Source organism: Galeopterus variegatus, unplaced genomic scaffold, assembly GCF_000696425.1.
Source record: "Galeopterus variegatus unplaced genomic scaffold, G_variegatus-3.0.2 Scaffold6323, whole genome shotgun sequence".
Classification (NCBI taxonomy): Eukaryota; Metazoa; Chordata; class Mammalia; order Dermoptera; family Cynocephalidae; genus Galeopterus; species Galeopterus variegatus.
This window is the reverse complement of record NW_007732434.1, coordinates 15,314-30,461: the sequence shown is the minus strand read 5'-3', so window position 1 is coordinate 30,461 and position 15,148 is coordinate 15,314. Positions and strand designations below refer to the sequence as shown.

At 47.9% G+C, this 15,148-nt stretch overlaps 1 protein-coding gene across 4 annotated transcripts in view; it reads right to left on the bottom strand.

Moving 5' to 3' along the window:
- The window catches only part of SLCO3A1 (solute carrier organic anion transporter family, member 3A1), a 70,417-nt gene extending 56,208 nt beyond the window's left edge, over positions 1 to 14,209 (bottom strand). For all 4 annotated transcript variants that reach the window (XM_008590712.1, XM_008590711.1, XM_008590713.1 and 1 more), the window contains exons 1-2: positions 14,115 to 14,209; positions 5,334 to 5,597 (exon numbers count right to left, since the gene is read on the bottom strand). In XM_008590712.1, the coding sequence (XP_008588934.1) occupies positions 5,334 to 5,597; positions 14,115 to 14,199 (349 nt within the window). In that variant the 5' untranslated portion in view covers positions 14,200 to 14,209. The remainder of the gene's footprint in view (positions 1 to 5,333; positions 5,598 to 14,114) is intronic.
- Between the last annotated feature and the right edge of the window lie 939 nt (positions 14,210 to 15,148).

Genomic DNA, 15,148 nt, shown 5'->3' with positions numbered 1-15,148 from the left:
TGAGCAGAAACAGATGCAATCCCTGCCCTCATGGTGCTCACGGTGTAAGTGAATAATCACAGATATAAAGGCAAGATTATGATGTGCCTTGGAAGGGGTACTGTCAGGAGTTCAGGAAAACATCCTAAAGAACTGACATGTGGCTGATGTCTGAAGAAGGGATGAGAATTCCAGTGCAGGGACTGCAAGTGCAAAGCCCGAGGGGGAAGGGGAGCAGGGAGAACTAAAGGAGGCCAGTGAGGCTGGCATGGAGGGAACAGGAGCAGGAGTGGAGTGCGGAGGGGCCAGCAATATGACAGGTGCATTCTGAAAAGATTGTCGTGTGGATGACAGACTGGAGGGACTCTGGGCATACTGGAGCGTGGAAAGACCAAGAGCAGGTGGGAGAGAGGTTTAGGTGGTAAAATCAGCGAACTCGCTGCTGAACTGTCCCAGCTGAGGGTGGGGGGGATGTATCAAGGGCCCAGGCAGATTTCCAGCCCTCTAAAGGTGTATGAGCAGAAACAGATGCAATCCCTGCCCTCATGGTGCTCACGGTGTAAGTGAATAATCACACATATAAAGGCAAGATTATGACGTGCCTTGGAAGGGGTACTGTCAGGAGTTCAGGAAAACATCCTGAAGAACTGACATGTGGCTGATGTCTGAAGACGGGATGAGAATTCCAGTGCAGGGACTGCAAGTGCAAAGCCCAAGGGGGAAGGGGAGCAGGGAGAACTAAAGGAGGCCAGTGAGGCTGGCATGGAGGGAACAGGGGCAGGAGTGGAGTGCAGAGGGGCCAGCAATATGACAGGTGCATTCTGAAAAGATTGTCATGTGGATGACAGACTGGAGGGACTCTGGGCATACTGGAGTGTGGAAAGACCAAGAGCAGGTGGGAGAGAGATTTAGGTGGTAAAATCAGCCAAACTCGCTGCTGAACTGTCCCAGCTGAGGGTGGGGGGGATGTATCAAGGGCCCAGGCAGATTTCCAGCCCTCTAAAGGTGTAGCTCCTCTGGAGCCAGGGGCTTTGCATGTCCTCTTCTTGAGAGGCAGCAAGTGGAGCAGAAAGAACAGAAGTTTCTCAGACACATCCACGACTTTTTTACGTTGGCCCCAGGTGGGTTCACTTTTTCCTCCTTAGTCGGCTCATTAACAATTTAGCAAATCCTTATAGGAAAGAGCAGAAAGAGCACGAGATTTAGAGTCTGGAGACCAGGGTCCATTCCCAACTGTAGAACCTGGGTACCTGGTTCCCCCACCTCCCCTGCACCTGCAAGGTTCGATGGGTGGCACTTCCTCCTTAGTCGGCTCATTAACAATTTAGCAAATCCTTATAGGAAAGAGCAGAAAGAGCATGAGATTTAGAGTCTGGAGACCAGGGTCCATTCCCAACTGCAGAACCTGGGTACCTGGTTCCCCCACCTCCCCTGCACCTGCAAGGTTCGATGGGTGGCACAGAGATTAGTAACAACATGCACCCCACCAGCTTATGTGCAAGAGCTCAGGAAATCATAAACCATCTCCCAGATTTTGAAGATGGTTTTTAAGACTCCGAGCCTGAGGCCCCAACTCCGCCCTGACAACTCAGCCATCACCTAGCTCTGCTATCTTTTCTGGGACAGGAAGAGGCCACTTGGCAGTCAGCATGAAGTGCTCAGAGACAAGAGTGCTCAGCTTTTGATTGCCTGTGCTCTCTCCATGATCAAAGGCAGGCTCAGGAAATCATAAACCATCTCCCAGATTTTGAAGATGGTTTTTAAGACTCCGAGCCTGAGACCCCAACTCCGCCCTGACAACTCAGCCATCACCTAGCTCTGCTATCTTTTCTGGGACAGGAAGAGGCCACTTGGCAGTCAGCGTGAAGTGCTCAGAGACAAGAGTGCTCAGCTTTTGATTGCCCGTGCTCTCTCCATGATCAAAGGCAGAATTCTCCCTTCGGATTTCAGACCTCTGGTGCAGTTACACTCGTGCCAGCGAGAAAACCCGGCAGAAGGTCAGGACGTGCCAGTGCTTGCAGGGAGTCGGTCCTTGCCTCCCTTTCAGGCATAGCCTTGTCTTCAGACCCACTGTTCAGACCCACTGTTTCAGGGTACATCTGTGCTGTTGCTGCCAGCAGCCAGAGTTTTAGAGATTTAGGTGGTAAAATCAGCCAAACTCGCTGCTGAACTGTCCCAGCTGAGGGTGGGGGGGATGTATCAAGGGCCCAGGCAGATTTCCAGCCCTCTAAAGGTGAAGCTCCTCTGGAGCCAGGGGCTTTGCATGTCCTCTTCTTGAGAGGCAGCAAGTGGAGCAGAAAGAACAGAAGTTTCTCAGACACATCCACGACTTTTTTACGTTGGCCCCAGGTGGGTTCACTTTTTCCTCCTTAGTCGGCTCATTAACAATTTAGCAAATCCTTATAGGAAAGAGCAGAAAGAGCATGAGATTTAGAGTCTGGAGACCAGGGTCCATTCCCAACTGCAGAACCTGGGTACCTGGTTCCCCCACCTCCCCTGCACCTGCAAGGTTCGATGGGTGGCACAGAGATTAGTAACAACATGCACCCCACCAGCTTATGTGCAAGAGCTCAGGAAATCATAAACCATCTCCCAGATTTTGAAGATGGTTTTTAAGACTCCGAGCCTGAGGCCCCAACTCCGCCCTGACAACTCAGCCATCACCTAGCTCTGCTATCTTTTCTGGGACAGGAAGAGGCCACTTGGCAGTCAGCATGAAGTGCTCAGAGACAAGAGTGCTCAGCTTTTGATTGCCTGTGCTCTCTCCATGATCAAAGGCAGGATTCTCCCTTCGGATTTCAGACCTCTGGTGCAGTTACACTCGTGCCAGCGAGAAAACCCAGCAGAAGGTCAGGACGTGCCAGTGCTTGCAGGGAGTCGGTCCTTGCCTCCCTTTCAGGCATAGCCTTGTCTTCAGACCCACTGTTCAGACCCACTGTTTCAGGGTACATCTGTGCTGTTGCTGCCAGCAGCCAGAGTTTTGGTACACTGCTAAAGAGTCAGTCAGCACCTGCATATGCCACTTAGTCTTATGAGAGTCCATTTATTGTCAAATGAGGGAGCATAATGTCATGGTGAAGAAGACAGGCACTGGGGTCCTCACCAGGGTTCAAATGCCTTTCCTTTCCATGTCTAAGCCTCAATTGCCTTCTCTGTACAATGGTACCAATGCATCATAGGGCTGGGGGGTTAAACATGATCATGCATGGAAAGCAAACATTAACTGCTGCTTTGAGTGTGTGTGTGTGCTTGTGTGCACGCACATGCATGCACGCTGGCAAGAAAATGTTCATTTGTTACTTTATTCATTCAGCTAATGTCACCTATGTGCCAGGCACTGCGCTCTGCACTGGGCACGAACAGACAAATGAGAGCTTCCTATTTGGAGAACCCACAATCTTTGGGTAGACACAGACAGATGATTGCAATCATGTGGTAACAGCTGCTTTGCAGGGATCTGTGGATGACAGAAATGCAGCTAATGTAACACTTGTCTCCTGGGGGCATGTGCACAGAGGGGATGAAGGGTGGCCTTCCTCGGGAGGTGAGAACAGAGTCCAGCCCAGAAGTGGGACAAGAGAGGAAGGATATTCCAAGCAGAAAGATAGTAAACCAGAAGCCCAAACTCCCATATCACTGGTACTAGGTTTCTTCATCTATAAACTAGAATAAAGGGTCATACTGACCTTACGCAGCTGCTGTAAAGATTAAACCAGATACCACATGTGAAAGCCAAGGGGAGTTAAGTGACACAGCCAAGGTTATACAATTAGGAAGGGGCCAAGCTGGATTTGAAGCCAGGTGGGTCTGCCTCAAGGCAGACAGCCCTGGCTCTCCCAGGAACATGGGGAGATTGTCTAAGTCCCAGTGGGAAGGTAACCAAAGGGACTGCTCTCGGCACACCAGCTCTTCTCAGGGGACACTGCCATCTGCAGAGCATGGCAGGGGACAAAGACTGATGGCCAAAGAAAAAACCCATTAGCAAACTCATAAGAAATAGATGAGGACTTGCAACACATAGGTTCTGGAAGCGTCAATTCCTCTGATACGTGCAACATCGATTAGGCTATTAAATTGGTCTCTTTTTGGAAATAGCACAAGTTCTTTCGGTTCCTTGTGGACCAACTGGTACGAGTAACAGATAGTCTTCTGTGGGCAGTGCTTTCGTTCTCGAGACAACACCGTCAGTGAGGAACCGTGTTACAACTTTACAATTGTGGGAGCAAAGCCAGGAGAAGTTAATGATGGCAGAGCGAGTGAAGAGCAGAACAGGGGTCCATGCAAGAGGTAGTCCGAGGTTGTTTCCGTGGTTCCCAAGCACCTCCATAGAAGGTGCACCTCATTATACAGAAGCTCAGTAAAGAGACGTTCCCCATTAGGACATATCTAAGTCGAGCTCTGGGAGAAGGCACCTGCAGCTGCCGAAGGCTGGCTCCTGCAAAGAGGTGACTGGCCCCCCACCCTTACTCCACCCAGACTCCCTGGGCAATAGTGCCGTGGCCTCGCTCCTGCCTTCCTGCAGCAACTTGCTCATTTCTAAAATCCATAGGATTCGGGGACCTCAGCAAGGAGTCATGTGAATTAAGGAACAGCACACGTACATGGCATGATAGACAGTGAGCGGCTTGTGAGGCCGCTGGGCTACGTTCAGCTACCCTGTCAGTTCCCCGCCTTTAAGGGATGGGGCCGAATGTGGAGACAACCCGGGCGGGGGACGGCGGCGTCTCATTCTCATTCTGCGTCATGTTTGTGCCTCACCAGTTTGTCAGAAAAGCTGTATTTTTTTTTTCTTTTAAAAATGATAGCGAGAGCTCTGCTGCATTCTAAAGTGGGACTCTGTTATTAAGACTGGGTTAATCTTTCTTTTCAGAGGAACACATGTCTCATCTTCAGTGGAGGGGATGGGAGCACAGAGTGGATCTAAACAAATGCACTTTGGAGGTGGCTTTTTCAAGAATGCCTGTCTCAGGCAAAGGGAGCCAACTTCAAAAGTCCTTTAACTGCTTCAAGGTGCTTATAAATGGCCCCCAAGAGTTCAAAACAGTTACATAAAATGTCTAGCATCCTCCCTCCCTCTTTCACGTTCTTCCTTCTACAGGCATCTATATTTATTATGTGTCACTTGACTAGCCACTGGGTCCCTTCGATAAATGGTAGCTACTTTATTTTTATTAAACAAGTCAGGTCATTTAATTCTCAGGAATAAATTGAGAACAGGGCTAGAGGCGGCGAATCATACAAAACAAATATCATTAGCACCCAGTCTTGAGTGCTATCCTTTCCCTTACCCCCATCCCCCTGCCTCCCAATCCCCTCCCATTCTTCTGGCCACCAGCAGACGAGGTCGCCCTTACCTCTCAGCTGCTGGAAGCAGGAGGCACTGCCGTCTGGCTCCAGCGGGTGCCTCAGGACCCCGTTGCTGGGCGTGGGCCTTTCATATTCTCTTTCGGGGAGCATGGCCTGCTCACTCTCCATGGCAGGGTCTGAGTGTGGGGGCAGGGACTGTGGGAACCCGAACATCAAGAGGGAGGAGAAGAAGAGTAAGGCACCACAGAGCAGAAAGCCGCCCCACCAGGCTCCGATCCAGCGGGGGTCGTCCGGGGTGATGTCCAGGTTACCTGTAAACGGACAGAGCACAGCTTAGTGGATGTGAGATGCAGCGGCCACTAGGGATGTTGCTGAGGATTTGAGTCAGATGCAAGAGCTCTAGGAAGGCCAAGGGCTCCAGGAAGGGCCTGGGGTGGGGAGGACGGCTGCTAGGCTAGGAAGCCTATTGTTCCAGATCAGTGCTTCTGTTTGTTTCAGACCTGAAGACTGATCGTGTTCCCTCCTTCATTTTCTTGTCTACCCTATGTTTACATCAGTCTAAACAAAAACAGTGAGAAACCAGACACCCTGTGAATTTAGGCTAGAATTGACTGGCTTGGCAGAGCTGCCAAGGTGTGCTCAGGGAAACACAGGGAAACGTTTATTGTTCAAGGGTAGACTTTCACCAGGTACACTTACTCTCACCTAATCTGAGATCCCACTCAACACCCTACCCCATGTCTTAAATCAGGTTTACGGCTTATAAGGGCAGGTGCAGAATGAAGGTCAAGAGCAAGGCTCTGGAGCCAGGCTGCCTAAGTTGAAATCTGTCCCCTTTTCCCTGTGTGATGTTAGGCCAGTGATTTGAACTCTATGCCTCAGTTTACTGATCTGTACAACAGTGATTTTGGTGACAGAAGTTCTCTGATAGAGTTTTTGGGAAGATCAAATGAACCACACCAGACAAAGTGCTCAGAACAGTGTCTGGCACACTTGTGAGCACTCAATCCATGGTAGCTCTGTTTCCAAACTGCTAGTGGATGGTTTAACTCAAACTGTTGGTGGCCTGTGGTTTGGCACCACCCTCTATTACAAGGCTTTGCAGCCAGTTCGTGTACTGAAAGGTGCTGTGCATGTGGTTTGGCTCCCTTGTACTGATATTTGATTTGCCAGCTAAAGTCCTGAGGACATAAACAATGGCTTACTCCTTCGTAGAGATTTTTCTTTCTCTTTCTTTACAACTACCCTGCATAGCAGCACTCCCAGACAAGCTGCTTAGAAATGTCTCTCTGGAGTATTTATAAACCATACCTCTGGAGCACAGAAGGAGATTCTTGGAGAACTGGGTAATGGCACACGAGCTAAGACCAATAGGGCTGCAGACAGATGGACAGCCCTGGGAAGAGCAATGGAGCAGATGGATGGCCAGATCTGAGAAGGGTGATGACCACAGACACCAGATGAGCACTTCACCATTTGTGAGACGCTTTCCCTGAAGACTGCCCAGCTAACATTAATGACAATGCCAGCCACCATTTATCGAGGGCTTACGCTGCACTAGGCATTATGCAGAGCCCTTTCTTAACAGTTCCAGTCATCCCTCCCCACAACCCTATAAGGTAGGGACTTTCATTATCCCTATTTTATATAGATGGGGAAGCTGAGGGTTAGAAAGGTTAGGTTCCTTGCCTGAGCTCAAAGTTGAAGATTGGGACACAGGTATTTATAAACCAAGCTGTGCACTCATAAGAACTGTTAAACTGCCCCTCTTGATTGTCTAGCCTTTGTTTTGGGCTCCCTGAAGGCCCTGGGTGACTGACTAATTCCTGTGTTCTGTGCAATGGGCTCAAGACCACCGATTCTCCCAGTAGGTGACAAGTGGCCTTTGGAACATTGTTGGTCTCTGTCCTGGAGACCTTGATAAACACTCAGCAGCAATAACTACAGCACTACAATGAACCAGATGCTTTTGCATAGCTGCATGCTGGAAAGGACAGAGTGTACACTCTGGAGGGCTTAGGGTTGAATCCCGGCTCTGCCACTTACTAGCATGAGCAAGTTACTTCCCCTCCCTGAGCCTTAGTTTCATCATCTGCAAAATAAAGATGACATCAACCTACACTGGTTGCAAGGACGAGAGAGAATAAGCAAGAATCACCTGACACATAGTAGGCTCTTTGTACACAGTAACACAACATTTTCACTTTTATGCATGTATGTATGTGAATGGGAATTTCAATATATAAAATTTTTAAGAAGGGTACAGCATGGGAAAACACAAAGTGATCTTGAAAACATCTCTGTGCAAATGAAGGAAGAGAAAAAGAAGTAACATTGCCTCAAGTAGCTGAACAGGAATGTTTTCACTAGTCACTCACTGTTTCTTCCCTGCTGCCAGCAAAAGGGAGCTGCGGTATCTCCCTGCATTGTCTACAGGCTTCACAAAGGGGGGACTGAAGAGCTGGCAGATGTCAGCAGGTAAAGAGAGAGAAATCCTAGCAGTTGTTTGGGGGAACAAAACTGGTACCACGTAGACAGTATATTCTGGTTAGGAAGTTAGTGAGTGTTCTGTGTGTGAGAAAACACCCCGGGGACCAGCGGCTGTTTGTGTGAATGCACGAGGTCGTCCCCTGCAGGTGGGTGGAAAGCCCACATGCGCTTGTGGCTGGAAAGGGAGGGCGGAGCATGACGTCGGTGGCAGGACTGCAACCCGGGCAAGAGGAGGGGGGCTCCATGAGGTGTGTGTTGGGCAGATTCTGTAGATTCTGGAAGATCATCGTGACTCTTTTGGGAAGCATTGATTTTTCCCCTCCATTTCAATTATCCAGAGTGCAGCTGCAGGGAGAGAAATAATATGCTGAGGAGCTCTGGGACGAGCTGCCCTCAGGACCAGGCAGCTCAGCAAGCCAAGCTTCAGGCTTCGGGAAGATGACTCATGCTTGAACCTCACCTGAGAAACTTCTCTCTGAGGTACTTCTCTCCCCATCTCCAAAACGAATAATAATTTTATGAGGCACTTTGGCTAGTTGCAGTGGAGTATCTCCCTCCTCATGCCTCGCAACTGTCAGTGCTCAGTAGATATTGCTTCGGTGTCACTGATGGTGAGGGAGAGTTCTCTATGTGGGCTGGCAAAAAATGAGGGTGTGGTAGATGCTACCAAGGTCTGCATTCAAATCTCCTGTTCTGAGGACAGGCAGGATGACGGCTCCCTCACTCTGAAGTTAGGCGTGGCCATGTGCCAGCATTTTGCCCATGAAATATGAGCAGAGGGGACACGTGTTGCACCTGTGTAGAAGTAGGTCTGAGCTGGTGCATGACTCTCTGGGCTACTTCCTCCAAGATGATACCTGACAGGCCACAATGAACAAAACGTCCCCGTTGACTTGTGTCAGATATAAAACACGAATAAGAAAGAAACCTGCAGTATTCTCAGCCATTGAGATCTGGGGGGTCTTTGTTACTGCAGCATAACCAGCGTACCCTGACTAGTACAAAAGGCTTGGGAAATAGAAATTTGTGCTCTTTAACAACAGGAGTCCTGGGCAGGCTTGGCATAGCAAAAGCATTGTTTTAGGTACAGATAGGGAGCAAGGCTTCGAAACCTCTTTATTTCTCTATTTGGTTCTAGTTAGTGTCTTGACTTTAAAAACTGGCTGCAGTTTCAGCCTTCTGGTGAAGGCTCATTTCAGTAAGATGCCCAGAACAAAACTGAAAAGCACCCATCTGTCTCATTTACTTAGATGCATCGAACTGCCGATGAAACCAGACACATGGATGAAGAAAGATGTTGAACAGAATGGGGTGGGGACAGTATCCCAGGCTGAAGGGACAGCCTGAGCAAAGGCATGGAATACTCAGGGGACTCTGAGTGGACAGGCCAAGTCCTCCAGCCACTTGTCTTCCCCTTGGTCACTGCAAGCACTGAGGAAAGAGGCTGATTCACTGTCAGGTGAGGCTGGTGGGGGGATGGTAGAGGATGGAAGCAGAGTGGAGCAAGGAAAGCCACACGCTGAGAACCATGATGGAACTGTCTGCCTGTCATGGGGCCGGGCATATTTGGGGCTTGTCTTTGCATAGATGTTGATAGGCACAGAAGGCTTCTCTCCTTTACAAGATCCATTTTTCTAACCCTTCCACTCTTGGCATCTGACTTCTGGACTGTTTTTGTTGTTTGTTGGTTGTACTGAGTAAGCTGAGTCAGTTGTTCACAGCCGTCTGCTCCCTCTGCTGAAGGTCAAGTGCACCCATATATGGGGCTCATTGAGATTTCTACCCATTTCCAAGGTCAAAAGAAAAATTACTAGGAACAGGGTTAAACAAGTTTAAAACTAACCAGCCAACCCACCCACCCACCCTGAGGATACCTGAGCCTGTGAGAAAAGCAGATCAAAGCAAACTGGGGACATTTACTTTTTACTCCTGAGCCGCATGAATGTACAAGGGCTACTATGTCTCTCTAGGCATTTTTTTTTTTAGTTCGCTTACTTATTTGTTTAACCTATTTTGTCAAACTTTTGCTATAAGACTCAAGAATTCCAAGAGTATCATTAAGTTGCAAACCTAATTAGAATCTGGAGCCAGGGAGGGGCTGAGTGGAGGGTGATATTGGAACATGCAGCATCCCGGCCGTCAGGCTAATGGCTCGTGGCGGCAGCAGCCAGCCCTCAGAACGGCAGAGAGAGCAGGAGGCTCTCAGCTTGTTGACCTTTTCTGTGAAGCAAACAGATGGGCATATCTTATTCCAGCTGCAAACACTATGCAGCCATCTACAGGGCCGGCTGGTGTGTGCCTCAGGACATGTCTGCATAAATGTGCTGGGGAGGTGAGGTTATCTCAGCAAGGCCTTTGTCCATGGAAGGAGACAGCCTTCTGGTTAAATTCCTGGAGAGGTTTCAGGGAAGCAAGCTGCTCCATTACAACTGGGGATTTGAGGTCAGACAGACCTGGGGATGAATCCTGGCTCTATTCCTTACTAGCCATGGGAATTAGTTAGCCTTTCAGACGCTTCATGCTACCTAGTATTTACTGTATGCTTACTATCTGCCAGGCACTGTGGTAAGTGCTTTGCATGATTGACTCACGTCATCCACACACAGACCATGAGAAGCAATGTTCCCAGGATCACAAAACTTGTAAGGGGTGTAGTTGGGATTCAGATGGTGGAGGTCTGATTCCACAGAGCCAGGACTCCTAACCACTGCATGATCACGCCTTATCTAAGAGCAGGACCTACACTCCCATGGGAATGTCTGAGCTTCCAAAGAGGCTATCTGTATATAGCTTTAATAAAGGATCAATTCGTGGCTCCTGTTATTACTAATCTTCTAATAAAACCATGCTGTTAATTTAAGGTTGGTCAATTCCATGATGAGAAGCATACTCTGCTACCAAGTCCTTCTTTTTTCAAGGTTCTGTTCTCCTCTGGGTTTCAGTTTAACAAAGATGTTATAAAAAAGAAATTGTGAAGCCCCACCATTTCTTCCCCCAGCTCTCAGAGGAGGAATCTACTCTTCCTAAGAAGAGCAAAGGGGGCCACACAGGGATTAGACACAGACTAAAGGTGGCAGCTGCAGAACCCAGGGTCTAAGAGCAGCCAGCAGAGCCTCCAGACCCCCTGCCACATGGTGCCTCTGCCCCTACAGCTGGCCCTTTCCTGCACCCAACCCCTCCCCTACCCCAGCTGCACCTCTCACAGGCTTCAACCAAGCTTCCTCAGTTTCAGGACTGTTTTAGGGTAAGTGAGGAGAAGATAGGGAGGCCCTGAAGATCAAAAACTCCCTCCTCAAAATATAGCCAACATCGGCAAGCTTCAGTCACGAGATTAGAAACAAATAAAATTGCAGGAAACTAGAATTCTGTGGCTGACTCCCTAATGGAATAAGTGATGTTCTTCTGCCCTCTACTGGTAGAGAGCAGCACCAGCCCTCCAGCACCTTCAGGAAGGATGCACACAAAGACCAGGACTCACATCCGTCCTTCTTTCCTCAGGAACAGATCGGAAAGTTCACTGTCAACCTGTTGGTGGGGAAAGCTGCCATCAGCACGATGCCGAAAGAACAGAAAAGTGCCCATTCGTCTTATGTACATGGAGGCATCAAACTGCCTATAAGCCTGGAACTGTGGATGATGTCACTTCACACTGGGCCTTGAAGGGCGAACAAAGATGTTCAACAGAATGGGATGGGAACAGCATTCCAGGCTGAAGGAACAGCCTCAGCAAACTGCGGGGACTGTGAGTGGATGTGCTAAGCCCTCCCCAGCCACCTGTCTACCCACTGGTCATTCCGGGCACTGAGAAAAGATGCTATTTCATTCTCAGGAGGGAGTTGGTGAGGGGTATCAGGAAGTGGAAATACCCACACACTAGCTCGGGGATCTGGGTTTTATATAGGCACACCCCTTTGATCATGCATATCCCTTTCCCTCTCTGGGACTCAGTTTCCTCATTTGTAAAATGAAAGAACTGGAAGAGAATGATGTCTGAGGTTCCTTCTGACTCAGAGATTCTGGTCACTCACAGGTCTTGGTTCAAGGAGGCCACCGCAGATAAGCTGAGAGCAAAGCAGGCTGCCTGGCCAGCTGGCTTCCCCTCCAGGGTAGCTTGCCCACTGCATGGAAGTACTCCCCACCTCTGATCCACTTTGCTATCCCCATCCTGTGCTGCCTCTGGTGCAGCGGCGGAAGCTGGCTCTTCTGTCTATATGAGCGAGATGGCAGCTGACTTACTTCCTGCGTGGTTCCCTTACCAGCCCACACTTCAGCCTCCTCTCTAGGCCTGGGTTTCAAAGGAAAGCAGCAGCATCCAATCACCTCCTGAACAGACCCAGCACTTTAAAAGTATAAATAAATAAGGCTGCCTCTGATGTTTTTTCCCCCCACTTAGAAATTTGTAACATTATTAGCTACAAGTAAAAAAATCAGTGGGATTAATGGAGTGAATCACAAAGCAGCTTGATTGGATTTAAAACCACATTATATCTTTGGGGCGAATTAGTAAATGTAGCACTGTCAAGGGATGATGGATTGAGAACCTGGGGACTGAGAGTTCTTATTGATCCTGGGAATAGATCTGCATGAGAAGGAGAAGCTAGAATGGCTTCCTCCCCTCTGTTTCTGAGAGAAAGGAAACGTGGCTTGGCTACTGGCTAAATTATACAGAAATAGTGTCCTCTTTTGGGCACATGGCAGGGTTGTGACCACATAGGGTTGGTAGCATCGCAGATGGTCCCCAAGATCTCGCCCCCCGGTATTCACATCCTTGCATAATAATCCCTTCTCCTTGAGGGTGGACTTGAACAAGTGACTGGCTGCTCAGAGGCACAACGCAGCAGCAGTAATGAGACGCCCCTTCTGAGATTAGGTCATAAAAAGACCAGAGCTCCTGCTTCAGGCGCTCTCTGTCATCCTCTAGTGGGTTGTCTGCAGCAAGGGAGCCACAGTGAGGCAGCCCTGTAGAGAATTCCACGGGAGGGAGCCCTGAGATGACCACATACCAGGTCACCACCTTGACTGCAGCCTCATAAGACACCCTGAGCCACAACCACCCAGTTAAGCTGCTCCTGTATTCCAGACCCACAGAAAAAACTGTGAGATAAGAAATGCCAGTTGTTAAAAAGTCACTGCATTTGTAGGCATTTGTTACATAGCAAGAGAAAACTAATATACTAGGTGACTTGCTCTGGCTGAGGAAACATGAATGGAAACAATGTGTGTCATTTCTGAGCAGAGCTTCAAGGGCCAGTGTGCTACTCACCACAGGCTGATTTCCTGCCTTGGCCACTGTGCAAATGGAGGTCAGGATGACAGTTCTGCAAGCCTGGGCCCTGGAGTGACCATGAGGAGCCAAGTCCCACTCTCTTGTCCAACACCACTGACTTGCACTGACAGGTAATGTGACTGAGAAATAAACTTTGGTTGCATAAAATCACTTAGAAGTGGGGCTTGTTAGTCACTGCAGCACAACCCAGCCTATCCTGACTACCATGCTGTGCAATCACAGAATCACAGATTGGGGGACTCAGAGCAATCTGAGAAATACACTTGCTCTTCTTGCTAAGAACACAACACGTTTTGTTTCAAATGGTTTTGAATGTGGATATTTCCTCACAAAGTCCACCACAAAGTGTCTTATAAAAGGACTTTCAAATATTCTGTCACATGGACCCCATTTGTACATTTGCATTTCCAAAACACATGCTCCAACTTTTAGTTTAGAAAGTACAGTCCTCGGGGCTGGCCCGGTGGCGCACTGCTACAGTGCGCTACTTGGGAGTGTGCTGGCGCTCCCGCCGAGGGTTCGGATCCCACATACAGACCGGTTCCCGCTCACTGGCTGAGCGAGGAGCGGGTGCAGCACCGAGGGTTGCGGGCCGTTGCCGGACACGAAAAAAGACAAAAAGGAAAAAAAAAAAAAAAAAAGAAAAGAAAGTACAGTCCTCATATAACTGGCCAACATTCAATGAGTACATGCCAGGCATTTCTACCTCTATCCTCTCATGTAATTCTTAAAATACCTCTGTGAGGCAGATATAACTATTGTTACCCTTACTTTACAGATGAGGAAAATACAGATTTGAGGAGCAGAATCAACTACTGGGGGTATTCAGCCTATAGGCAGATGTTGGCAGGACCCAGACTTGAGTCAGGCCCTCATGAACAAACACTCATGATCTCCGCATCTAATGTCAGGAGGTCCCACCAGTTACAGAGGTGGATGTGTTAAGGCTCTGTCTTAGAACAGAGGTTTTGGGACCCACAGGCTAAAGCATCCTTTATGAGAGAGGAATTGCTTTGTAGGTGACAGTTAGAAATTCAGATATGTTCCTTACTTGTGTCAATGAAGACTGCATCCACATAGATTTTGGTACAGAAAGAGCCCAGGATAAATCCACAGGCTGGTCCAAATACCAGCATCGTGAACAGGATTCCTGAAAGAAAAAGATGAAAGATTAGATTCAAAAAAACAGAGCATTCAATGAGCAAAATCATCAAAGGTCAAGGAGATTATTTTACATTGATCAGACAAGATGTCTGACTATACAAATGACATTATGCGAATTAGTCTAAAAATCCTAAAGGGGAAATCTAGTTATTTCTAATTTTTGGAAACTCTACTAAAGCATATTATGCAGGAATTCTGTAGTATTTTGACAGATTGCTTTGAAATATTTATGGGCCCCAGTGCACTTACTTTTAGAGGACGTCACCCCATATCAATCAAACATATATTTTAACAAATACATTCACATCTATACTATTTTTTCTGCTATCAACAGTTTTTAAAAGATTTTTATAGTTTTGCTTTTACATGTATTTGGCTTTATGTAATCATTTAATTTAGGGTTGGCTTAGATTCCTCGGCAGTCATTGTGCAAACTCAGGAATGCTTGTGAAGTGAGAAAAATCTAAGCCACAAATTATTTTCAAATGTAACGCAATGTTTATGAACATTAAATTTAGCAAGTAAAAAGTTCCCACAATGGTATGCTTTGAAAACACCTCATTACATATTTACTATTTTCAATTTTGCAATTTCCCTCCATATTTTGGAGTCATTATCTGCTGTTGTTTTTGCAACAGTTGCTCAGGACTTAAGCTTCCTGTAATCTTGATAAGATAGTAAACCCTGGACAAGTGCTAAAGTATCTGATGGACATGGTACCGGGAATTTTGCACAGACCTTTTGGATCATTCTGGGAAAAGTACTGAGCACAAACTAAAACCTACAGTTGTATCTATATAACTAAACTTCAATTTGGTAAACATTTCCTGAGCACTGACAGTTCTCCAGGCCCTGGGGATAAAAACAAGAGTAAAAAAGTGGCCCTTCCCCTAAGAAGCAGGCCATCCAATGGGGACAATC